The 27587-nt window shown below is 39.4% G+C and overlaps 1 protein-coding gene across 1 annotated transcript in view; it reads right to left on the reverse strand.

Annotated features, from left to right (window-relative positions):
• LOC124285431 (calpain-B-like) overlaps positions 1–27587 on the reverse strand; it is an 83108-nt gene that overhangs the window by 24944 nt on the left and 30577 nt on the right. Inside the window, exons 2-10 of the mRNA XM_046721657.1 lie at positions 16238–16307; positions 9527–9779; positions 8578–8746; positions 8049–8129; positions 5719–5742; positions 3129–3229; positions 2755–2832; positions 1221–1390; positions 524–687 (exon numbers count right to left, since the gene is read on the reverse strand). Of these exons, the coding sequence (XP_046577613.1) occupies positions 524–687; positions 1221–1390; positions 2755–2832; positions 3129–3229; positions 5719–5742; positions 8049–8129; positions 8578–8746; positions 9527–9779; positions 16238–16307 (1110 nt within the window). The remainder of the gene's footprint in view (positions 1–523; positions 688–1220; positions 1391–2754; positions 2833–3128; positions 3230–5718; positions 5743–8048; positions 8130–8577; positions 8747–9526; positions 9780–16237; positions 16308–27587) is intronic.

Below are 27587 nucleotides of genomic sequence, written 5' to 3' on the forward strand. Positions count from 1 at the left end.
TAATACAGACATTTACTGGAAAGTGATATCTTTTCAAACCATTCTTGCAAATAGATATCTTTTAATCTTTGTGTTAGTTCTAAAATAAACTTACCCTCAGAATCAACATACTGATCGTTCCATACAAAACCAAACCCTTTCGAGAATAGAAAATGTCTAACAGCAGAAACCCAATTTGTGTGTCCATTTTTATCGAATAGCATCATCATATTGTAACATTTCTTTGCAGCACACCTATGTGACCTATCTCATGACTAGAGCTTTCTACCTTCTTCCAACCCTATTCTGTATTCAAGTACAGAGCATGTGTAGCTTTCAAGACATTCAACTGTGACAAATTCTGGACACTCACAGATGTATGTACTGACATGTGCCTATAAAGCTGTTGCCACCTATCCGTTCCATTACACTGCCTATTATGACCGTAACCCTATGTGTACCTCCAACACACATCAGTGAAAACATGAAAACAGTGTGATAAAACACAACACAACTGATTCTGTGTACAATTACGCGGTCTTACCTTGTAGATGACATAACCAATGGTGAGAAGGTCAAGGCCTTCCTTCCTCTTCTTCCTTCGGTCCTTCTGCAGTAGTGCTGTGATCATGGTACACATCTCATCATCATCATCGTCATCAGGGTCGGTCAAGGTCACTCGGAACTGAGGATTTGTCCAGAAGGTGTCTAGGAGGAAGACACATATCGTCACACAAAACATATCATGTAACTGTCACAAAACATTTCACATATCTGTTCACTGACTGACTGACTGAGTTTAGTTTTACGCCGCTTTTAGCAATATTCCAGCAATATCAAGGCGGGGGACACCAGAAATGGGCTCAACACATTGTGCCCATGTGGGGAATTGAACCCCGGTCTTCGGCATGACGAGCCAACGCTTTAACCACTAGGCTACCCCACCGCCCCCACATATCTGTTCACAATGAATGTGGAAGACTATCATACTTGATGAATTAAAACAGGGATTTGTCTGGACCTGCTCAGAATCTGATATTAAGCCCTATCAACGCTCAGGTTACTTACATGCTATCTTTATATCCATGGAATATTGCTGAGTGTGGCATTAAACAACAAATAAATCAAGTTCTGAGTGAGTGAGTGAGTGAGTATTGTTTATGATGTTTTTAGTAATATTCCGGGAATATCATGTCGGGCTACCCCACCCCCACTTAAGTTATGAAATGAACCTGACTCACCAATGTAGTTGCGGCAACCGCCAGCATTGACCCTCCTCTTCCAGTCAGCATGCTGAACATTGACCTCCCACTTCTTCTTGTTGCCAATCTCAGCCTCTTCCAAGGAGTCCGGCCCAAGGTTACAGATCTCCAGCTTGGTGAAGTTATCCTTGAAGTCTTGGAAGGCCATCCTGCAAATCATTCAGAGAATCACTGAACTAAGTTACCAACTGAGGTGTGGGTTCCAGTGGTAGGTGTGTGTGGGGTATCATGATGACTGCTTGGAGTATCTGGGATACAGAGAGTATCTCAATGTGTGGTTCCAGTGGTAGGTGTGTGGGGGGTATCATGATGACTGCTTGGAGTATCTGGGATACAGAGAGTATCTCAATGTGTGGTTCCAGTGGTAGGTGTGTGTGGGGTATCATGATGACTGGGGTTCAGTGGTAGGGTGTACAGACAGTATCATGAATGTGTGGTTCCAGTGGTAGGTGTGTGTGGGGTATCATGATGACTGCTTGGAGTATCTGGGATACAGAGAGTATCTCAATGTGTGTAGTGGTTCCATCATGTGTGTGGGTTCCAGTGGTAGGTGTGTGTGATGGGGTATCATGATGTGTGGGGTTCAGATGGTTGTGGTAGGTGTAGTATCTGGTGATTCAGTGGTAGGTGTGTGTGGGATATCATGATGTGTGGGTTCCAGTGGTAGGTGTGTGTGGGGGTATCATGATGACTGGTTGGTGTGGGGTATCTGGGATACAGTGGTAGGTATCTCAATGTGTGGGTTCCAGTGGTAGGTGTGTGTGGGGTATCATGATGACTGGTTGTAGTGTATCTGGGTAGTACAGACAGTATCTCAATGTGTGGGGTTCCAGTGGTAGGTGTGTGTGGGGTATCATGATGTGTGCTTGGAGTATCTGGGATGTGGGGTATCTCAATGTGTGGTTCCAGTGGTAGGTGTGTGTGGGTATCATGGTGTATATGGTAGGTGTATGTGTGTGGGTTCCAGTGGTAGGTGTAGTGTGGGGTATCATGATGACTGCTTGGAGTATCTGGGATACAGACAGTATCTCAATGTGTGGGTTCCAGTGGTGTGTGTGTGGGGGGTGTATCATGACTGCTTGGAGTATCTGGAATACAGAGAGTATCTCAATGTATGGTTCCAGTGGTAGGTGTTGTGTGGGGTATCATGATGACTGCTTGGAGTATCTGGGATACAGACAGTATCTCAATGTGTGGTTCCAGTGGTAGGTGTGTGTGGGGTATCATGATGACTGGTTGGAGTATCTGGGATACAGAGAGTACCTCAATGTGTGGGTTCAGAAAGGGGTCTGTCTGAGTGAGTGAGTGAGTGCATGAGTGAGTGAGTGATGGGGTCGTATATCTGGATATATGGTTTCAGTGAGGGGGGTAGTCCTGAGGTGTGGGATGTCGGTGTCACTGTGCGTGTTGAGGCACACCTGAGGTGTGGGATGTAGGTGTCACTGTGCGTGTTGAGGCAAGGTTGATAATTTGGGTTCAGAGGTGGGGGTTGTCCTGAGGTGTGTGAACTCACCAGAACTCTCCATCATCATCGAAGGTGAGTCCCATCTCCTCCTTCTCCTCAGGTGAAATGAGGGACCATTCCTGGGACCTGTTAACACAGACACAACCATGATTGTCGTAGAAAAAACACAACCATGATTGTCATCAAAACAGACAAAACCATAGCACTGTCATGAACACAGGAACCGGTCAACACAGACACAACCATGATTGTCATAGAAAAAACACAACCATGATTGCCGTCAACACAGACACAACCATGATTGCCGTCAACACAGATAACCATACGACTGTCATCAACACAAACTCAGGCAGTCAAAAAAATATAGTTCTCAGGCTTTAAAATACAATGTTTCTGGGGCAGCCAGTCCCTCTAGTACTCACTGGTCACTCCATGCTCCCTTCCACTCGGCCTCATTACCCCACGGGTTCCTGATTCTGACCATAGGGATCTGACCAGAGACACGGGACGTCTGAACATCGATCTGCAACACCAACACACAGTCGTCATTACACCTCTACAACATTGTCCAGTAACATTTAGTTACGTGCTATGAACATACTACCACTAAAGTGTTATGTTCGAGGTCAATGCTATGTTGCAAGTACAGTCTGATCTATACTACCCATCAAAAGTTTAGACTCACTAGTGTAAATGTAGCCACTTACTTGTCCACTGTTCTAAACTAGCTTTTTGCAAAATATTCCATACTGTTTAAAGGTACTGTTTAGTTATGAACTGGTGTATTGTAAAACATATTCGTAACATTGAAAAGATTATTGTCATGAGTTCAGTAAATGATTAAAATCTGTGAAAATTGGCGAATTCTTAACAAAACTTTACACCAAAACGCATCTGTTCACATGCACGACATTTGCTCATGCCTTTCGCAATTTGAAGCATCATCCTTGTGCAATTCATCTGCATAAGGTTTTCAGTTGGTTCCCCCAAGTTGGTGGAGAAATTCATCTTCGATGTAACCACATACATATACATAACATATAGTGAGTGCTTTAAGTGAGTCTAAACTTTTGATGGGTAGTATAATATCTTCGTACCACTCAATTCTTTTCCTTTCTTAGAACTTTACAACACAAAATGATAAATAATTAACAAATAAATACACATCGCAATGATTAATATAAATGTTTCATATTATGCCTAGAGTGGAATCTGTCGAAACTAGACCAAGTTGGAACAGCAGTTTACTGTCTGCTTAGGAAGTTGTGAGCACTAGATTACTTGATAAAACATTAACAAAGTAAATTCTGACCATACATTCAGTCTTTTTTTCACGGACGCCCTTGTAACGTGCACAACTGAAATATCAGTCCATAACAGATTTGTACTTTAAAGTCAAAGATTCAGTACAAAATAGACAAAAAATCATACCAAGGAACAGAATATATTTTCGAAGGAAAGGCTTTATATAATAAAGTTTTATTTTTAGTACAGAAAGTAAGTAATCAAATATTTGACAAGAAATTAACGGAAAACAATGACATTCCTACATTCTTTATTGAAGGAAGGTCTCAAATTACTGAGTGAATATGATACGTTAAATGCTAAGAAAGACAGTCTTTAGGTGAACGTTATGCAGTCATGAGTAGTCAGCCATTTCAGAAGGAAACAGAGACAGAAGAATCAAACCTTAAGCACACATATATACAGCAGAATATATACACTTTTATACGGAAGATTCATTATGCAAATATGTTCCAATCATTTAAAATCTGCAAAAAAATAGTTAAACTTAAATAAGTTCTCTCTCAAAACAATCAAACGAGGATGCATAAAGTATAATAAATTTTTTATAGAGAAGGTAATGACATCAGGTTACCGAAGTAAGTACTGTATGTGGAACAGACAAGCGTGAAAGCCACGAATAGATATATCCGAAGGCGTACGCTGTGTGAGATAAAGTCATCTCTGCACAAACAAAAATATATAAATTTAAATTTAAAAGACATGTTAAAAATGTTGACAATTTGATCATACAGTTCAGTAGTTAATAAATATTTATCCACAGACTGATGCTGCTGCCATTTAACAACTCTAAAAAGGAGTGAAGTGCCTACTTCTAATCAGAGTGCACAATGTTGCTGTTACAATACTATGTGTATGTGTGAAACATGACTACTGTGAACATTAAAAACTGAAAAAAATACGAAAGATTACCAATGTTGTTTTCTCATGGGAAAAATAACATACCAATATTGTTTTACTGAGAAATATCAATTTCAGTACCTGCCAGACACTCAGGGTTCCATAAAACATACAATCTCATTACAAATATATCTTCATACTACCACTACACATTCACCCGAGAGCAGTTCACGTCACAATAACCTTTCATTTGACCAATCAGAGCATTGCTTATGAGATTTTGAAAGTGAAAGTCCAAATTTATTTCCTATTGGTACAACCATGAAAAGGTTAGCATGGGGCCTGCCAAATACAGCTGTTATGGAATACGGTTTTGTCATAATCATCACATAGATCTCTGCAATGAGACAAACATTTAAAACAGAAATAACTTTCCATACTTTGTGGGAAATACTGCCATACAATCTCAGCCATCTTCTAGACATTCAAGAAATTTCTTTTGTCTAGTTTTCAAACCAGGAATCAAGAACTTTGTCAAAGTATGTTTGCAACTGTTGTTCAGATTTGTGGTCAGTTTGGAACCAGTGCTGAAAAGCTCTGTTAATGATTGTCTGATCTTGACTACCATTTCACTGGTCGATCACAGATGGCCAAAGGATGTTCAGATGCCATTTGTGCAGGGAGTACCAAGATAAGATATTAATGAGATTGCTATAGGATACAAAGTAAGATATGCATCAATACGTTCCAGATATATGCACCAAAGCATCTCAACTTCTTGCCACAGAGTCAATAAGCATAAAGCTGTTCTTATTATGCACAAACAAGAAACAGAAGCAAAGCATGTTCCTCAGACTTATAACACACCCTTCGTGGGAGCACTATGTCCATCTGTTTGAAAAACGTAAAATAAAAATCGCAAAATTTGTAACAAAGAAAACTCATTCACCTACATTTCCAATTAATCAGAGAGAGCAGAAACCATAACTTTATACAATGTTTTGCCAAAAGGGCTTTACCTGAATAAAACATAATTAGTTTCAAAACAAGACTCATCTGTTGTTTAGAATCAGTATTTATGTTAACAGAATGAAATCAAAACAAGTTTTTCTTCACAAAGTTTCCTGCTATTACTGTTTTGACAATCTGGGTTAAAGCAAGATCCATTCAAGGAACAAACAGTAATTCAGGAGTACATTGGTAAAACCCTCAGCTTGACAGTGATCACAAAGAATCTTGTCAAAAGTTCAATGAAGCTGCAAAAACTAAATATTTATATAATCTACTTTGACCATATCTTTGAAGAGCATTTAGAACTGGAATACATAAGAAAAGCAAGATTTATGGATGTCAACTTCTTTATTGTGAATAACACATTTTGGACTGTATGCTTGCTCCTTCATCAGGTGATGATTTCAGTGTTTTATCATCAATGATAAAAGAGGTACAATCTGTGAATGTTGTCAGCAATACTCCAGCTATATCATGATGACCTGTCAATCAAGTTTGGACCAGACAAACCTTTGACAGAAAACAAGATCGGCAACCCATCTCATAGGGGCACGACACAGAATATGATCCCCAGATACACATTAGCGTCCTTTGAAAAGCGGTAGACATGATAAAGTCTTAGGCCTGTGTCAGGAGCGATCTTTAAGCTAAGACCACCGAGTGTCTAAGTTATCGTATGGGAGTTACATTGATCTTAGCGCTGAGACAACTGTGAGGTACGGGACCCAAGGGATATGTCAGGAGCGATCTTTAAGCTAAGACCACCGAGTGTCTAAGTTATCGTATGGGAGTTACATTGATCTTAGCACTGAGACAACTGTGAGGTACGGGACCCAAGGGCCTGTGTCAGGAGCGATCTTTAAGCTATGATCATCATAAATCTATGTAAAAGTATGGTAGTTACATTAGTTGTACGACCACTTTGAGGAACGGGCCCCAGCAGATCCATCTCACTAACTAAATCAACAGTTTTATAGCTTCAACCTTCTGACAAGACTACTACCAGAGACCAAATTTAAGAAAGCATCATGCTGGTGACAAGAGATGTACGACACACGTTTAAACACGGTGAATACATAGGACACATGTGCCGGGACGATGTGCCGATCTCTACATGTGAACTATATACCCAAAACAACACTGCCAGGCTGCCAGGCATCCTGTGCATCAACTTACACGCATCTTATCATCAACCTGCGTTTGCCGAATGATTAATGTAAAACAAAATAACTTTAACATAAACTGAAAGAAAGACATGTAAAAACCAAACGAGGGAACAGAACCAACAAGAAACCTGCAAGGCAATATCCGCACAAATTAGATTGTATATGAGATGGCAGATAGTCATGAAAGCTAAATTGCTTAACTCTCTAACTGGACAAATCTGAATCATGCAGATCGGAGGAAATGTCATTGCCAATTTGCTGCTTTTAGTAATTCTAGCAACATGACACTGGTGGAGCAGAAACTGACATCACACATCCAAGTGAAGAATTAAACCACCCTGGTTTCACTTGAATTGAGTAGTTACCATGGTAACAATGACAGAATTCCTGATCATGAAGTAGCATGCGCCTTAGAGGGCTGATAGCATGAGCAGGGATTCATGCCCTATGGACTCACACAAGAAGTCAGGTAAACACCACTTCCTGTTCAAGTCCCTTCGAAAAGGCAAGATTCGTTTTGGACCAATTATGAATAATAATCTGCATGGAGATGTTGGACGATCAATCGAAACAAAATGTAAACTTTAATCAATTTATGAGTGAGTGAGCGAGTTCAGTTTTACGCTGCACTCAGCAATATTCCAGCTATATGGCACTAATCAATTTATAAATATATTAGAAACATATAAAGCATTAAGACACAGGAAGTAGAAGCTAGATGTATTTTATCACATCACTCAGTATCATAATAGCTGGTCTTTGTCCTACATTAGGTCCACCTCTGATTATACCACCTACAACCATGCTATAATTAAATCTATTATAAGAATTAACAAACTCTAAGATAAGCATAGGATAAGAATATGCAATAGCAGGTATAAGTTATGGATGAAGCTCCTTCAACATCCTACCAGGCTTGCTACAGACAAAGTACAAAATTATTTTGGTATATCTTTGTTTTCCATGCCATATCACTAGCATCTCTCAGAACTAGTTGTTCATGCAATAGTATCTACCCACCAGTTTCACTGCAGTGACACTGTAGGCATGGCCAACCACCAGACCATTGCTAAGCTCCGCCTCCAAGGCTTGACCATCAGGCTAGAAGTAGAGATAAAAATCCAGTAAGCATTCAATGTGGCTTACCAAAACGCACAAAAGTTTTTCCAGTGTCAATTTATAAACAAGTTTAAAGTGAACTGAATAAAAACCAAAAAAATAATTTATACTATCTGCTTCTATTAAAATCATTCACCTGTTAAAAGAATATTCTTTCAATCAAGTCCTTAATAGGAGAGAACATTATGACCAAGTTTTACTTGTGTTTATATCAATTTATCAGACTCACTTAACCTTTACTTTAAATTTGTATGTCACAAAAAAATTTTTTTCGATAGTATTTTTTAAAACAGTATACCAAATAAATTCTGATAACATTTTCATTTACTTGTTGACCAGGGAAAGAGGCCTTGCATTAATTTTGGTTACAAAATAACTATTTGCGACACATAATGCCCTTTGACAGGACACCCTGAAATATGTTGCTTACATCTATGGAGCACCCCATGAGAGCTGATCTGTCAAAAGCCTTCAACATGATCCTGAGCAGAGTTGGTGGGGCTTTGGCGAGATCAAACATCTCTGTCACACCTCCTGTAAAGTCCTCCATGGCTTCACTGGTGCTGCCACCTTTCAGGGATTCATAGGAACCGCAAAGCCTGGAAAATACACAGCCATAGTTAGGGACACATTATAAAATAGCATTTATTATCCATATGGTGAAACATAACCAGTGTCATATATATCATATGTGTACAAGTGCACATATCACTTTTGCCTAGCAACCATTGTTTCTGTATATTGTCGTCTATGGCGTCATTAAACAATTGAACGTGATGTCAGTGAAGAGGGCCATCACACTCAGTTACCGTGTTTTACAGCACAAATGTACATGAACAAAATGGATAATAAAGAAATTATTATACTTGGGCAAGTGTGTCACACAACTTACACGAAACTCATGCAAACTTATGTATACACTATGTTTCATTATGTCACACTAGTTTCGTATAAGTCGAATGACACAATTGCTTGTGCAATAATCTCTTTTTATTCCCTGCTGCACCAAACGTGAGTGAGTGACTGATTGACTGACTGAGTGTGACTGAGTCATTGAGAGTGATCTCAAAATCAAAAAAATCTTCCATAGTTAACATGGTGTGACTGCTTGGCTAAAGAAAAGGGGAAAGCCAGATGTGAACTGTGAAGTTTGGAGAAACCCACAAGCAATGGTACAGTGTTGAAAAGCCAAGAAATATATCACAACGTTTTGTCACACTCAAGGGAGACAACCCTCCAAAACAAATTGCTGTGCCTTTGCATGGATGTGCTATCCATGGCCCTGATTCATGTTTACAGATCTCAGAAGGCTGGACTCTCATTACTACTGATTACTGTACATATATTATTTATTAATCAGTTAAATCCTGAGAACTTACTTGGCATAAGCTTTTTCCAGCAATGCGCTCCAGAATTCATTCCTCTCCACAGAGTGCATGAATACTAGCTGGTTGTGGTATGTGGGTAGCCTGTCATCCACAATAACCTCCACCCAATCTCCCTGATGCCAGATGTTGAACTTGAACAATCCACAGTAATCATCTGTGAAGTTTTGATCAGGGGAGACAACTCTTGCCAACAACTTGTTGTTACATGTAAGGGAGGCAACTGCAGCCAACAGCCAGCAATCTCCTGCAAAAGCCATTGCAGATATAAAGTATTTTTATCTTTAAAAAACCCCAAACAAAGTGAAAATACTTTGTTTGGGTTCTTAAAATATGTTTTAACAAAGCCAAAAAATACTGCCACTTTATTGAATGGATAATAAAACAAAATTACAATATGAACAAAGATTGCATCTTATTCTGGTTAATAAAGGATGGTGTCAGCACTGCTATGAGTATTAAATACCAATGACAAAGGTGATAATATGAACCACTACACTTCCACAATGTTGCAACATCTGCCCAGAATGAATGTACTCTTGTGTAACATTGTTGCTATCAACATGCATGACAGTGGAGCGGCTTGGTAATAATTTTTTGCCAAATTGATACTTGGTGGCAGGAAAGATCATATTTTGCACATAGGTGTCCTATAGTATTCTAAACATAAAACGATCAGGAGGCAGGCCATATTTACTCCAGTTTTAATTTTATTGACTAATGAAATTCCTATACTTGAAACACTAGTGACTGAAGCATCATAAAATCACCATTTTTCTCATACTTACCTCCCTTACATGAAAGTTACCTCCCTTTATATGCAAATTACTTCCCTTCATGAACTTGAACACGAGAGTGACCTCCCTTGTGTGTTTTCTGCATGGAACTTCAATGAAGGTTTCTGATGTTTTTGGGTGTAATTTTGAGTGAGAAAGGTTAATTATCTTGTGAAATATTGTAATTTATCATATACTGAAGTCATGGCCTGTAGTACAGGCTTACCAACCATTAGTTCATCAGATACTAGCAAGTTGCAAACAAACTGGTCAGTTTGTGCATTATGTCAGATAGAAGATGACAGCAAATAAGTTGATCCATCCAATGTCACAAGACAAAACATGAAAGGTGCTGGCTTCAGAAAACTAGAAATTAATTTGACCCAACTTTTTGAGCTGCATTCATTACCACTGAATATTGAACTGTCAAGATTAGATGAAGGGAATGGAATCCAGAATACTTTGGAAGAAAATCAAGCTAAATGGCACAAGCACTGTTTTGACAAGTGTGGGGATAGAGCAGTTGAGAGAGCTACGAAAAGGGCACATAAATTAGTGGAAAATGAACATCTACCAACAACACCTGTGAAAAAGAAACTGAGAATATGTTTAGATAATTCTGAAAATGAAAATGAATTATCCACTGACACAATCCACAGTTCTGATACATCTGTGTGTTTCTTTTGTGACTTACCAACAGATAGAAATGACCCTGTGGCTCAAACAATGACATTTGATTCTAACATTCGTTTGATGGCTCATGAACTTCAGGATAGAAAACTGATAGGCAAATTATCTGCAGGTGATGTAATTGCACTTGATGTTGTATATCATAAACATTGCTACACAGATCTATATACAAAATACAGATCATCCCTGAGAGCCAAAAACAACCAACAACAGAATGAATTTGGACCATATTCAATAGCTTTTGCCGAATTAATTTCATATGTAGAAGAACACAGATATGAGGTAAATTCAGTTTTGAAGTTGGCAGACATTGTGAAATTGTTTACAAGAAGACTTCAGCAACTTGGTGACATTAGAATTGTTAATACCTCCAGACTGAAAGAAGCTTTGCTTGCTGAAATACCTGGCTTAGAAGCACTCACATCAAAAAAAGGTATACTCTTATCCTTTAACATTGGTGATACCTTGTTATCAGATGAAAGTTCAGATAGTGATGCTGTGACTATCATGCGGGCAGCTAAAATTATTAGAAGAGATATTTTCTCAATGGATTCAGAGTCAAATAAATCAGAAAACCCACTGAAATCAAGTCAGTCTCATCAGGAACCATTGATACTGCTGACTCTCATACAAATGATACTTGGTTGTACTTGCTTCACAAGTGAAAAGGATAATACAACAGGTATCTCAGAAGCCGCATCTTCCATTTCTCAACTGCTGATATTCAACTGCCTGCGAAGAGAGAGAAAGGAGAAGATGTCTCATGGCACACGTCGTCATAATCCAGACAGAGAAACTGCACTGCCATTATACTTAGGACTTCTCATTCACAGTAAAACTCGGAAACGAGACTTGGTGGATATTCTCTTTGAAAGAGGACTGTGTGTATCCTATGACAGAGTTCTACAAGTGTCAACGAACCTTGCAAACCAGATGATTGCAGGATATGAACAGCAAGGAGTTGTTTGCCCATCTCAGCTTAAAGCCCATGTTTTTACAACTGGCAATTTTGACAACATAGATCACAACCTATCATCAACTTTTGCCAAGTCAGCTTTTCATGGCAGTGCCTTGTCTCTTACAAATCATATCACTCACGAGAACCCTGGATTGGATAGAGAGTTTCAACATTTACCAGAAGTCGATATGAAATCAAGGAGGATTGCACCACTGCCTGAATCATACACTAATGTAGCACCAGTCAACTTTCCAAGCAACAAACCATTACCATCCAAACCTCGTGGAGCAACACTGTTAACTTCAACAGGTGACATTGATTTGGAACAGAAACAGTTGCTTGAAGAAGTTTCTTTGCTATTGAACAGTGAACAAATACACACGAAAGCCAACATTTCCTGGTCAGCTTACTTTGCAGACAAGATGCCATCAACTCCACGTCCACCAGCTGTCACTGGTATGCTGCCTTTATTCAGAGACACTGCTCATTCTCCAGCTATGGTATTGCATGCCATGAATGTAATCAAGAGTGCAATTCAGTATTTGAATCCTGGGCAAATACCCGTGTTTACTGTTGATCAACCACTTTTTGCATTAGCAAAGAAGATTCAGTGGACATGGCCAGAGGTATATGGAGAAGACAAGTTTGTAGTCTTGATGGGCGGACTCCACATAGAGATGACATTTCTGGCTGTTTTAGGAGATTGGTTACAAGGAAGTGGGTGGACATCAGTTCTCGCAAGCTCCAATGTGACAACGGAAGGAAGGGCCTCTGCACTCGAAAAGGATCACATGTATCCAGATGTCAGTGGGCTCATCAAGTTACAGTAGCTGCACTCTGGCATTTGCAACAGAAAGCCTTCTCTGACTTCCTTGCTGAAACTGAAGACACACTCTCATTTGATGATTGGTGTAAGGAACGGAAGAACATATCTCCACAGTTTTGCTTCTGGGACACTGCCATAAAGCTTGAAATTCTCTTCCTCAAATTCTTGCACTCACAGCGTGAGGGAAATTACAAGATATACCTTGAATCCCTATCAGATATGATTCCATGGATGTTTGCTCTTGACCATGTTCATTATGCAAGATGGATGACAGTACATCTTTGTGATCTTCTCCAACTCGAACACACTGCGCCTTCCATTCACAGGGAGTTTGAGAAAGGACATTTTGTAACCCAGAAGACTCAACGCAAGTTCAGTATGCTTCCTCACGATCAGATCCATGAACAACTTAATGCTGTGTTGAAAGGAGATGGTGGCGTGATTGGAATCACAGAAAGTGAGACAGCATTGACAAGGTGGATGGTAAGTGGTCCAAACATCACACACTTGTTAAAGGAGTATGATATTAACTGCAGAACACAGAAGCCAAGTACAGAGTGCCATCATGAGCAAACACCAAGCATCCAGAGACAATTTGCAAAGAATGTCCAAGATGTTGTTACAGCCATTTCAGATCAAGGCAACCCATTCTCAGATGACACAAATGAAATTCTGACACTGGATACAAGGCTGGTCATGAGTGAGGATGTTGCTGACAATGTACGCAAAGCAGAAGCAGCTGGAAGGAAGCAACATCAAGAATTCGTAGATCAACGCCTGACAGATTCTTCCTCAAAGTTTTATGACAACATCTCTAAGAACAATTTCACCTTACTTGGCAGTGGCATTAGGAAGTCTGCTTCTAAGAAAAACAGAACAAAAGTGTCAAACATGAGGAAAGATGTTCAGCTCTTCTCCAGATTGTACGTTTCTTGTCAGAACAGGGATGGTGATATGGAAACGTTCTTTCAGCATGAGAATCATGCCTGGCCACCTTCACTTGCAGAAAACAATGAGATGAGACTAACTCACAGTAAAGCTGAAATTCTCAAATGCTTGGAGCCTTTAGCCACAACTAAGTATGTTGAACCACCTGATGTACAAGTCAAGATACTTGATGGTGCTGCTATAGTTCAAACTCTGGATCCTGTGAGAATAAAAAAGGAAAGAAACATTGTACTTCAAACATTCCATGATTTCTCCAAGAAGGTCTTCATGCCATATGTGCTGCATCAGCTGAGTACTGTTGAAAGATTGGACATTGTATGGGATCGTTATCTTCAAGACAGTTTGAAATCACACACCAGACTAATCCGTGGGGGAGGCATGGCACTGAGGGTAGAGGCCCAAACCCACTTAACATCTAACTGGAAATCATTCCTCAGGGTGAACTCCAACAAGACAGGTCTGTTTCAATTTTTGGCAGAGGGTGTATCAAATGCTGACGTTCCAGATGACAAAGTCCTCTGCACTACTCTTAAAGACACGGCTCTCAGCAGGCAGACTGATGTGTCTGGTCTCCAGCCATGTAATCACGAAGAGGCGGATACAAGGATGCTTCTGCACTGTAAACACGCGGCAACTCAAGGCTACAAGAAAATTCTGGTGGTTGCAACGGATACAGATGTCGTTCTCCTCAGCACTGCCATGGCCTCTTATCTTGACTGTCAGCTGTGGGTGAACTTTGGTCATGGTGCCCATAAACGATACATTCCAACTCATCTGATTGCTGAAAAGCTTGGACTCAGTATATCCAGGGGTCTTCTCTTCTTCCATGCCTTTACAGGCTGTGACACAGTCTCCACCTTCTGTGGTATTGGGAGGAATACAGCATGGAATGTCTGGATGTCAATGAAAGATATCATCACTCCAGTTTTTACTCAACTGTCAATGGCGCCAGCACAAATTGGTGAAGCAGAATTGTCTCAACTGGAGCGATTAACTGTGGCCATGTACAAACGCACTTTGCCAATACTCACTGTGAATGAGGCACGCATGAGTCTGTTCACCCAAGGTGATAGGAATATTGAAAATATCCCACCAACTCAGGACGCGCTAATCCAGCATGCCAAAAGAGCAGCCTACCAGAGTGGACATATATGGGGACAAACTCTTGACAAACACCCAATCATTCCTTGCCCGTCTGAATGGGGTTGGACTCGGGAAGAGACATCATGGGTTTCCAAATGGACAACATTGCCTGAAGCAGCTAAAGTGTGCAGAGAACTGATCAAATGTGGATGTAAGGCCTACTGCAGTGGGCGGTGTAAATGTAGCAAAGCAGGACTTCAGTGCACACACTTATGTTCCTGTTCTGGACAATGTGTAAAGTAGATTGAACAGTTGCGGTGAGTAAAATCCTCGAAGTACTGCCTAAGTATACCAATTAATAATCTTTAAATTAGGATTTTCCATTTAACTCACATAATCATTCTGAACTTAACACCTAAGGTCTTTAATGTCTTCTCAAAAATTATTAATATGCAAAAAACACATTTTTTGCATTTTTGCCCCAAAAAGTAGGATGCACTTTCCAAAACTGTTGCCTCCTGCTTGTTTTATGATTATGGGCTGTTAGGCTATGTCCGTGCCAAATTTCAGCTTTCCTGCCAGAAGTGAACATAAATTTCACCTAAGCAATATTTCTTCACTCAAAACATAATTAAACTGAAATTAACTGAACAAATTATGATACCATCTCAATGGGAATCATACATGTCTATGTTCCGAATGGCAATTTCATAGACATTTATTAAAAATGAAAAAAAAAACCCTGCATTTTGAGATTTTAATTACGAGTTTGTCTCCTTAGCAATTGCCATAAATATGTTTTTCAATACATCTGGCAGGACTGAAAATCAAATTTGAAATTGCTTCATGTAAAAATTGCATTAAAAAGCCATCAATGGATGGGGTGTGTATTAATAGCAAGCTCATTATACATCATAACCACAATACTCTTCAATATTAGTAATGATAAATAAATAGTCATTCAACTATGGCATAATTGTCGTTGTATCCCTACTATACTCTTGACCTGTATATACTGATATACTGAATACAAGTGTGTTATTATGAATTATCCTATGACACACTGTCTTAACATCCCGCTAATGTTTTGTAACTACCTTATCCATCACTGAACCATCTTCCATCTGTTCTTGTCCTACATAACTGCTGATAACAGATATTGATAATATAATTCACCCTTACTTCCCTGTGGGGTTTCCAGGTCACAAAGGTTCTTCACAAACTCTGCTTGTTCTGAGAGCTGATTACAATGACGATTGATGGCCACAAAGTTAAAATATCAGCATAAATATCAGATTCACTCACTGGCTGAGACACTCACTCACCAACTCAACCACAAGACCCACCCACTCACTCACTCACTCTCCCACCCACTCACTCACTGATGCCCCCCTCTCCACAACTCGCTGGTGTCCCCCACTTACCGAGTTCTCCCTGCTGCACATCAAACCGACTGGCGCCCTCCGAGATCCACTGGGGGTCATCACAAATTTCCTGAAAACAAAGAGACAAATATGAAATTAACATCACATCAAAATGTAGAATAAATGTATTCAGCTGCTTTCATTCAAAGAGTATATCAAAGCCTTTGTTGTTTCAACTCTGTACTGAGCCCACCCTTCACAGCTGATGGCATCAACATCACCATGGAAATGTCAGCAGCAATATTTCCCCAACACAGGCGTAATCATCAATAAACAGAGGCAGTCAATACGGCTGACATTTCAGTTGACATTATACTCATTATAGCAGGCAGGGGAGATAACTGTCATACCATAGGAGAGGTCAAGGTCAAAGTCAATACTAGTATATGCTGTAACAAAATGATGCTCTTATCAGAGGTTGTAAGTGGATTTAATATGTTGATCATTTTTATTTCTGTGGAATCCTTCTCATATTATGGCCATATTTCATAAATACCTGGCTGTTGTTATCCCATGTAAATATTGAATTGCAGCTGTCATACAACTCTCTTTCTTAAAACAAACACCTTCATTCAATTCTTCAGCCCTTTACAGAATTATTTTTACTTAAGCATATACATACATACATATACATAACTTTATTTAAGGAATTGCATGTGAGTCAACTGGCACCCCTCAAGTTCATTAACCTAGATGTGCTGTAGTCAAAATAGTTGCTTGTGAATTTGACAAAGCTCTTTGTGTATTTACTGTTCATAAGCTGGAAATGAAAGGATCTTTATTACCTCAACATTCTATTATATCACCACTTGGCTGACAATTATTGCACAAATATTTTTTGTCAAAATGTATAATTACAATGAAGCACCTGACATGTTCATGCTTCCATACGTGTGTAAGACATCACACACAATAAACATAATCACTTGATAGGTGTTAAAGACACTGCTGACACTTGCACCAGGATTAGGTCAAGTAGACCTTCACTGAGGTTGCTCTGACAAATAATCCAGCAATATTTACAAGGTTTACACACAAGTATTGCTACTCCCTATCTGTCTGGTGTTGATACAGTCATGACTTGAGCATCTGGTAAGTCCATCTATCTTTTACAGTCACGCACAGTTTACGGCAGATAAGATGGCTTCTGCAGGATGTGTAATAGGTGTAAGAAAGGAGGTTGCTGTGTACTTGGCTAAGTTGGCTTGTTAGAGAACAAACACTGTCTCTTTCATCCTAATTGCCACAGAAAGAAGGAGATAATGCCGAGATCCCCTCTATGAAATCTGGAAGATGCCGTTTTAATGGCAGGTGAATAATGACCTTGAACTTTGTGGGTGCATTGAAAACAGACATTGAAAAAAACTGTTTCAGAATGAAAAAATATGAACAAAAGGAATGCAAGGAAACATGGATTGAAACTGACAAGTCCCATAGGAGGAAATTAAAATGAGTCACAGTGTACTATAACTTAAAAACTGGACAGTGAGCTCTTTGAATATTGACACTGTGGTGCCTGTGTATAGGCATAAAACACTGTGTATAAACACTGGTCTCTGCAATCCTCTGACAGTGAACAAAGTTTTCACATATGTATTACTGTAGAAAACTTAACAACCTGCCTTTAAGCAATATCAACATATAGTGTGTCCAGTTTCAATGACAAACTGAAAAAACACTGGCAAATAAAACAGAATATTGAGCTACAAGTATACTTGAGTGAGTGAGTGAGCTTAGTTTTACGCCGCACTCAGCAATATTCCTGCCATATGTCGGCACATGTATACTAGAACAGACATAAACCATCATATAACACAAATGTGGTGTAAGAGTCCCTATCTTCTGGAGTCAGTTGTGTGCAATAGGACAACAGAGAGGGCAGGCAATGAGGAGTTCTAGCTGTTGCTGGGGACCCGTGAAGATCCGGGGTAGAATAGGTCTTCAGCAACCCATGCTTGCCACATAAGGCGACAATACTTGTCGTAAGAGGCGACTAATGGGATCGGGTGGTCAGACTCGTAGACTTGGTTGATACATGTCATCAGTTCCCAATTGCGCAGATCGATGCTCATGCTGTTGATCACTGGATTGTTTGGTCCAGACTCGATTATTTACAGACCGCCACTATATACCTGGAATATTGCTGAGTGCTAAACTAAACTCCCTCACTCACTGTAGCTGGGAGGTATGTATGTGTACACACACCTTTGTGGGAGGGTATTGCAGTACTGTTCAATAGGCCGAGAGAATCTAGGTGAGAATACAAGGGTGTAGTGTGTATGCACTTGTACATACTGTTTGACCTGCAGAGAGCAGCACATACAGGAGAAAGTGTTTTGTGTAATGGATGAATGATGGATGACAGAGCATTTGCTGTCTCAGTGATTTCTCGGCAGGGAGTGAGGGCATCTATTTCTGTGGGGGTGTTCGAGCCATGTGTATGACCAATCCTTGATGTAAAATTACTGTGATTAATGGCCAGATGATTTTGTACCATACCATACAAGTTCTTATGTTGAAGGAACAGTGGGAAGGGGATGTTTATTCTGGGTAACAAAATGAGAATTAACATGATGTATGGTTGCCCTGGCTCACCTACAGCTAGAAGTGCAAGTCACGTCATGTTGTCAGTCCATACTCTCCACAGTTTCTGTACTTTCACAGTGGTTTAAATGAAGTAGCCATTGAGACTTGAGTGAGTCATGTCCTATACTGCTTCCAGCAACATTGCAGCAACATTTCAGTAATATGACAGCAGGGGTAAGGGACCATTCATAATTAATAGCTAGGGGGTGATGATGATTTTGGGGGTTTGGAGTGTCACCCATTTTGTTCTGAGGAGGGGGGAGACAGGGATCATCAACTTTGATGACATGTACTTAGGGGGGGCATCAATTTTACATGAAATACATTTAAAAATTATGCTTAAAAAATTATGGAGGGTCATTGATTTTGTACATGACATGCAGGGGGGTCACTTTACTTTGTACATAGATTGGGGTGGGGTGGGTATTTATTCACATTGTACTTCTCCATAAAAATCATCATCATCATCCACCCTAGCCATAAATTATGAATGCTCCCTAACCAGAAACAGGCAGACATAATTGGAAAGTATTTGTATAAGGTACAGCATAAATTTGACCCATCCCCTCAATGAATGCACTCCAATTTTTAAAAAGCAGTCAAATGTCACATATGTTATATTTAGAATATTTGTAGTAACTTTCCAGAACTTATGGGGTTTCAGTCCATATAACAAGTTACAGCCCCCTCAATGTTGCTGTGAATGAATCCTAAACAAAATACAATCAACCTCATTGAGAAACAAGCATCTGCATATGCTGCTACCATAACAAGGAGCTGCATGTCTCGTCTTGACCAAACATGGATGGCACTGGAGCACTGACAGCTGAGATTTGCCCCTGGTCCCCCTCCCATCTTCTCACTCCCCACCCCCTCCCCATGACCTTCCCTAGCTGGTGTCGGATTATTGCTGCACCAATTACCAGGCTATCTCCTTCAAATACATGCCCCGGATTCCATCAACCTCATAAGCAGGTTAGAGCACTGACTTTATTAATCTAGGATGATGAGGTACACAATTGTACACTATTTTTGGATGGTCTGATATCTAAACTGTAAATTCTTCAACTGACACCCACATCTTACTTCAAACCAGCTCCAAGGAATCAAAGTACAGAAGCCTATTTGTGAAATATACTACCGTACTTCACATAACATAATTGAACTGATTCTAATTTTAGAACAGTTCCCCTTGGTTTTTGGCGTATGTGAATCAGAGTAATGCCACCATGTTTTTTAAAGAACGGCTTTGATTTCAGTCTTACAACACCAAATTGTGTGAACAATGGCTGCTGGAACTTAAAATAAAATACGTGAACATTGCAGAATATATAAAGTCTTCATTTACATGATGAACTTTCACATTTGATTCTTCACTGTTATAAACAATGGTTTGGTTGAAAAATGTACAAGAAAAACAAATCACCCACTAATGAGTGCTTCTCAGGTCAACACTTTATAGTTCTATCTAAGTTCTATACATCAATGGCAGCTCCACCATCAGGACATTCATCCAATCACCTTTGTACAACAGGAAATATTTATGCTATCAAACCAACCCACAACTTATGTCCCATGAAGGAAATGTTTCAAAAAGACCTTTCTGTTGTCATTTCAACCCAAGTTAGTATTTGAATAGCTAACCTCTAGTGCCTGAAATTTTACAGGAAAAATAACATTTATAACTAATGTTACTGAAATACAATAAAAAGGAGCTTAGAGTTTTTCTTAATTTTCCGGAACTGTGGTAATATAGACTTGCCACACATTCTAGACCTGCATGAGCTGAATTGGGTATATTTATTTCAGGATCTGTCTTGTAACATCACAATACATTAACCCCAACCTTAAAATAATCAGGCCTTACATAGTTTCAACCATGTAACCAACACATCCAACAATATCTGATTTGTCCAAGATAAAAAATGTATCTCTTATTTCACACAAATATTTTAGCTATGTGATGAAAGAAAGACGATTTGTCCTTCTAACTTAAAGCAACAGTGACCGTGTTGACAATGTTCTCAGGAACATTTACTAAATAGTTGTAGTGTTTACACCTCAATCACTGGACTCAACTCAGTGTTACACAAGGCTTAATCCAGCTGTTAGTGAATTGTCCCCAAATCTACTAAACACCTCAAGAAACATTCCCATGCCTATCAATTTAAAAGATGACACAAGCTGTCAAAAACAAAACTAGAAACAAGTACCATAACATAAAGAGTAAATAAGTGTCTGTTGAACAGTCTCCAGTTTTACAAATAAACACTAAAAAAAGTTCCCTTGCCTTATCAGTCTCCAGTTTTACAAATAAACACTTAAAAAACGTTCCCTTGCCTTATCAGTCTCCAGTTTTACAAATAAACACTTAAAAAACGTTTCCTTGCCTTGCATTTAAAGTAAATACAAGTTTTCATGTCTAGTGTAATATATCAATCCCTGTAGTGCCGCACACCAACTTTTTCATGAAGGTTAAATAAGCTGTCAACATGACATTATAGCAAACAATTATTATCACATTTTAAGTTTGCATGGCATAAGGTGTTGAGATATAAATCATGTTCAAGAGGTATGTGCACGCCAACAACTCGGACAATACAAATACTGAGAGCTTAAGTACATAAACATGCTTTGAAAACTCTACTCGACACATTTCAATTGACTTCTTTGAGTGGCATTTAGAAGTTTAATGGATATACAACTTTTGTAATAGAATATGGGCCACGTTTCGGTGCAACTGGATAATGGTGTTAGAAGCTGCACCGAAACGTCACTCATATCATATTAAAGAAGTTGTATATCCTTAAAACTCTCCTTGTTGTACATTTCAATTGGTAGGTAAATCGTATCCCAATAGCATTGATTGATGCTCATTATGTCAATCACTGGATTGTCTGGTCCAGATTCAATTATTTACAGACTGCCATCAAATGGCTGGATAATTGCTGAGTGCGATGTTAAGCAACACGCAAACTTTCTTCTGGAAAAGAAAGGCTTTGTGATATGGCAATTTTGGTTTAATTCTGTTGAAAATGTAACACCAAATGAGTGACAGATGTGTTTTATAAGTGACAGTGTGACTAGTGGAATAGGCATAATGTGTGCTGAATAACACCTTTGGTAGAATTATACAAAACCATTCTGGTTGTAAGATCCTATACACCTTGCTAGAAATTCGCATAGCTCATTTACGATTAAGTGTGCACACACCACCATGAAACAGTTCCATGAAACAATTGTATGTGTGTGCCAGTCATGGCTATCATTGACTTGATATGGGTCGGTTTTGTAGTGACTGGCATGTGTTCTCACATCAAACATTACATGGTCATTACAGACTGGCTAACCACTAGCCAGTCAGGCTGGAAGAATATTTACTGAGTTATGGTTGAGTTCATTACACATTACATCAGAATACCTGATCATATATATACACTGAAAATGTACTGACCAACAAATATTTCAACACTCCTACAACCTTGCTGAGCAACACAGTTTTGATGGAAATGTGGCATAGTCAGCAAATCCTACAAAGATAGCAATTCCGTAAAGTAACCATGGCAACAGGGACAATAAAACATTATTGATTGTTGCCAGGTGACTCAGTGCAGTTATCAACCGTGACCATGGAATCCTTCGAAGTTTTCCCAGCACATCAGGTTTGATGGAACGTGAACATGGCCGACCTTGCCACAGTTGTCTTCTCATGTGTTACATGCTTGTAGGCGGGATGTCTTAATGGATGGAGAAGTTACAGTTATATGTACTGCAAACATGTTAACCTTGATTCTCTGTCTACTGGGGGCAGTGGGGGTACTCAGTGGTTAAAGCGTTCGCTCGTCATGCCGAAGGCCCAGGTTTTAGTCCCCACATGGGTTCATTCTGTGAAGCCCATTTTTGGTGACCCCGCTGTGACATTGCTGGAATATTGCAGAAAGCGGTGTAAACTAAACTCACTCACTCTCTGTCTACTGCACGCAAATCGTGACATATTCAAAAATATATATACCATTTTATAAGAAACTGTTCCAATGCATAAACAAATATAAATCTAGCAAAAAAAACAAACAAGCAGTGCATAAATCTTTTACATTTTTAACTTTCATGCTTGAATAGAGAATACTATAAAAAGATGTGTTTACTTTATCTCAACCATAATGGATTGCCCTGGAGCTACCCATCCAAGTGTGAAACATACACTGGTGATAGAAGTCATCCTACCTTTCTTCAGTGGTTCTCAACAAATTAGTCTCTATCATACCGACCCTTTGTAGCATTTCTTCTGTTTCAGGGAAAGAAGAGATTGTGTGTGTTGCTTTCCATTATGTATTACAGGGCAATTTAAATCTAAACATCCTTCGTTATAATTCCTTCATTTTAGACACTTCATTTTACTCCCAAAACGTGGACATTATTTCTGCTGGTGTAGGTTATAACATTCAAACTATGTTGTTATATTTATTCAAAATTTAATTTGACAAAATATCAAATTACAATATTCCACTTCTACTGAGCTACCTGACAACAGGTGTGATTATGTAGGATTATCAATATTTTGCTCTGCACTGATCTTAAGACATATTTCCTAGTGATAATTTGCCATGAAAGTCTGTTTATTAAAGTTCATACATGTACAAAAAGTGTTTCACAGGCTGTTGAGTTTGAGGAATTCCTACTACAATTGGGGATTGCTCGTCAAGAAACCTGGCTGCCTGCTTCAATGCAGGATGATTGTCACAGGTCACTGACAACATGCTCTCAAATGACCCTTTAAGTGTTAACATTACCTGGTTTGTTATTCTGTTCATGTTAACACTTTAACCCTTATTGTGTTGATAACTATTACTGTGTTGACTTTTACCCAACTTTACATTTTGTAATATGACTAGGAGATAGTGGGAGTGAAAAGCTTTAACTTTTGTGTTGACATTAACTCTTTCAGGCTGTGTTGACTTTTACCCATTTTTACTTGGTAATAATGCTAGAACTGACTGACTGACTGACTGAGTTTGGTTTTACGCCGCTTTTACAGGCCTACCAAAGAAAACTTTCCCACTGTGCAGAAAAACGCAGAAAAGCCCACATTAATCGTGGAAATAGCAACATAAACACAGTGGGAAAGTTTTCTTTGGTAGGCCTGTTTTAGCAATATTCCAGCTACATCACAGTGAGAGACACCAGAAATGGGCTTCACACAATGTACCCATGTGGGGATTCGAACCCGGGTTTTCAGCGTGACGAGCCAACGCTTTAACCAGTAGGCTACCCCACCGCCCCAATATGGTTAGGAGATAAAGTAAGTGAGTGAGGGTGGTGTAATTGGGTCTGAAGACAACATCCTGATAGTTGGTAACATGAGCACAGGCCAGCTTTATGGTGTGGCATGAAAAGGTTCCTCCTGATGAACTTCAAACCTATGGTGTTGTGGACAAGGTGTCTGTTGCCTTAACAGAAGGTGCAAGGTTCGAATCTCAACCAGTGATAGAATTGTTTATAGTCACCACTTTATCTGAGCTGAAACAGGGTTTAAAATTGTGTTCAAGGTTACATACAAGCATAGACATTTGTTGGTGTTAAAGTGCTAGCCCAGTGAGATATTGCATAGCAGTTTAACACTGATTCCTTATCGAGACACAGAATATAGACTTTGAGTTTGCCAATCCTCATCTTGTACCCTTAGTGTTGAGTGACAGACAGGGTAACGACAAGTACCACCATTTAAGATCCTTAAGTATGACACAGCCAGGGAACCAGCCACTGACCTCGCTCTGGACACATGTCCTAGCCACAAGACCATGGCGGCATCTTATCCAAATGATACTAGACGATGGCTAAACATCAGTCTACCAGTAGGTCTTTCAGCAAGGTTCTAGCACAACCAACCAGACCAGCAGCCTCTTACCCCTCACTATGAGTGAGTCAGTATGGTTTTACACCAAAATTTGGCTTCATACATTGTAATCAAACCCGGATCTTCGGCGCGACAAGTGAATGCTTTAACCACTAGGCTACCCCACCGTCCCCTTACCACTGCTAACACGGCAAGAGGTATTGAAGGTGACAAGACAATACAGTGACCGATGGCCCTGGAGGGGAACCATGTGAAGCATCTCCAACACTGTGTGGGTGGGTGGGTAGAGGTCACGCTGAAGTGGAACTAGAAGGAATGTATTAATGTGACTGCCTCTTCTCCTCCTCCAGGTGGGCTGGACCAACATTCACAGTGTCGGGTATCGCTCTGACTGATCTACTCCACCTGTGTTTACGTCTCTACTGCAAGAAAACCAACCCCAAGTCCCACCTGGAACATTTGCCCCTTAACCATCTCAAGAGATGAGGCCGATTAAGAAATCAAGGGCAATAAAGATGTATGCAACAAAGATCCTGCCCAAACAGATGTCATACACCTAGACAACCTGTACAATTGTGTTATCTGCTGTTTATGTTCTACATATGGTAAAGAACACATACAATGATCTACAAACTTTAAGGCATCAGTTCATAAAAAATTATAGAAACATATGTTGTTTTATAACAAAAAAACATTCTCACTCTTAGAAACTGGTATATTTACACAATATCCCTATTAGTTACATGTGGGAGATGTTTGAGAAACACAAACAAACTTCTGATGCAGTCAGATCAACCACATCCTGAATATACTCCACATCGGAGTCACCCTGAGGCAGATTCACCCAGCAAACTTCAGCCATGTAGGCATCAAGTTTGTAAAACGCCCTGCGGCCATGTCATATCAGAACAATTGCTGTCATTTATCACTTTCTGTCCTCTCCACACATGGTATAAAACACATTTATACAACAGTAGGTATATATGGCAAGTTTATATCTCCTTCCCTCTTCTACAGATAGGCGGGGCCATGAAAGCAAAGACACTTGCATGTTTTGTGGGCTGTTTAAGGTTGATTCTGAATGAGTTGTGAATGACTGTTTTTGTAAGATCTGCTGTTTTGTTATGTATTTAGCAAAGAAACACTACACATTTATTTGAAAAACACAAAACATATATTTCACTTGGGTGAAACAACACTTCATGCTGTAACTACTTTTTGTCTGCTTCACTGGCGTTATTGTTTTGAGACTGATAACGGTAACTAAAATATGTTCTGGCTTTTGTTTTTAAATCAAATGTCTATTTAATCATGAGATCTGAGTAAGTTCACACTTTCATTCATTGCTATGAGATGAGTTAAAATGTTGACAAAAAGAGATAAATGTTCTATTCATTAAGAATTTTCATGTTGATTTGCAAGGTCCTACTCTGAAAGACTACGTAGTTCCGACACAACGTGCTATTGTACTCACATAAAATATTGATTTTATATTATCAGATAAATATAGCATTCCATCACTACGTAATGTGTACAAAACACAATACATGTCGTAGCCTTGAATGAATTCTGTGAAAGGTGGGTTTATAACCACATCATTGCACTCAAGTTCAATAAATAATGCCCCAATAATTCCTCCCTGTGGACACACATACTTTATTGCTTAGTCACTAAAAATATATAATTTGGTGGAAAGCCAAAAATTTAAATGAAAAAGAGCCTTTAGGGGAAAATCTAGACTTGTTCTATCTATGCTAGAGCATTACAGTAAGATCCAAGTAGAAGTGAAATGATATTGTTCTGGGTACGTGAGACAGACAAGGACACAACTAGGCTGATATGAACAGTGAAACTTGAGGAAAGCTGGTTTATGATAACTGACTTGGGGACAAAGAGAGGTAAGTTGACATGATCAATATCACACAATAGTAATAGCATGTCTGCATATGCTACACCTTACATCCCACGTTCACAACAGCAAGCTGGCCAAGCAGGAAGTACCCACACAAACACCAGTCATCTTCAACACATTCATCATCAGCTTACAAGGCAACAACACACATTAGACGTATCTTGTGTGTCAACCTATTCAACTACTTAAAACACCAAGCGGATTCTGGAATACAAATATCAGACTAGATTCCAACTAGTCACAGGAAGTGACTTCACGTACAGTGATCAGACTCAGTGACTTGCTTCTCAGTGTGACAGCATAATTAAACCGATTGAACTGTTGCTAATAATATTAATCACTTGTGCCCAATCCTTTTCTTGAATGAATAAAATATGTTTAAAACATATTAATCACTATTTTGTCCTGTCAAGATGTGGGTTACCATTGGTATTCGGTAACACTCTTGTTGTAAGAGGCAACTAACAGGCTTGGGTTCTCAGGCTTGCAGTCTTGATTAACACATGTCATCGTATCCAAATACGATCGCTGCTCATTCTGTTGATCACTGGATTGTCTGGTCCGGACTCGATTATATGGCTGGAATATTGCCGAGTGTGGTGTTAAACAGCAAACAAACTAAACACTATTTTGTTTGGTCAAGACATGATTACAAACAGACTGTCATTATATAGCACAGACACTGCCAAGTTAAGCATTAAATGAAAACCATTGAAATCACAGTAGCCCATATGTACTAAGCGTACCTCTGCAGACTCAAAGTGACCTTACAGCTTCTACAGAAAACATTCCTTACCCAGTTTCACAGTGTTAACAAAGACTGCAGTGGGCAGGGGTACAATTGGAAAGACCTTGGATATAAAGGGAAAGCTGGGACATAAAGGTAGATATGGCGGTGTTCCTTACCCAGTTTCACAGTGTTAACAAAGACTGCAGTGGGCAGGGGTACAAGTGGAAAGACCTTGGATATAAAGGGAAAGCTGGGACATAAAGGTAGA

Source organism: Haliotis rubra, unplaced genomic scaffold, assembly GCF_003918875.1.
Source record: "Haliotis rubra isolate DU_JTF1 unplaced genomic scaffold, ASM391887v1 Scf36, whole genome shotgun sequence".
Lineage (NCBI taxonomy): Eukaryota > Metazoa > Mollusca > Gastropoda > Lepetellida > Haliotidae > Haliotis > Haliotis rubra.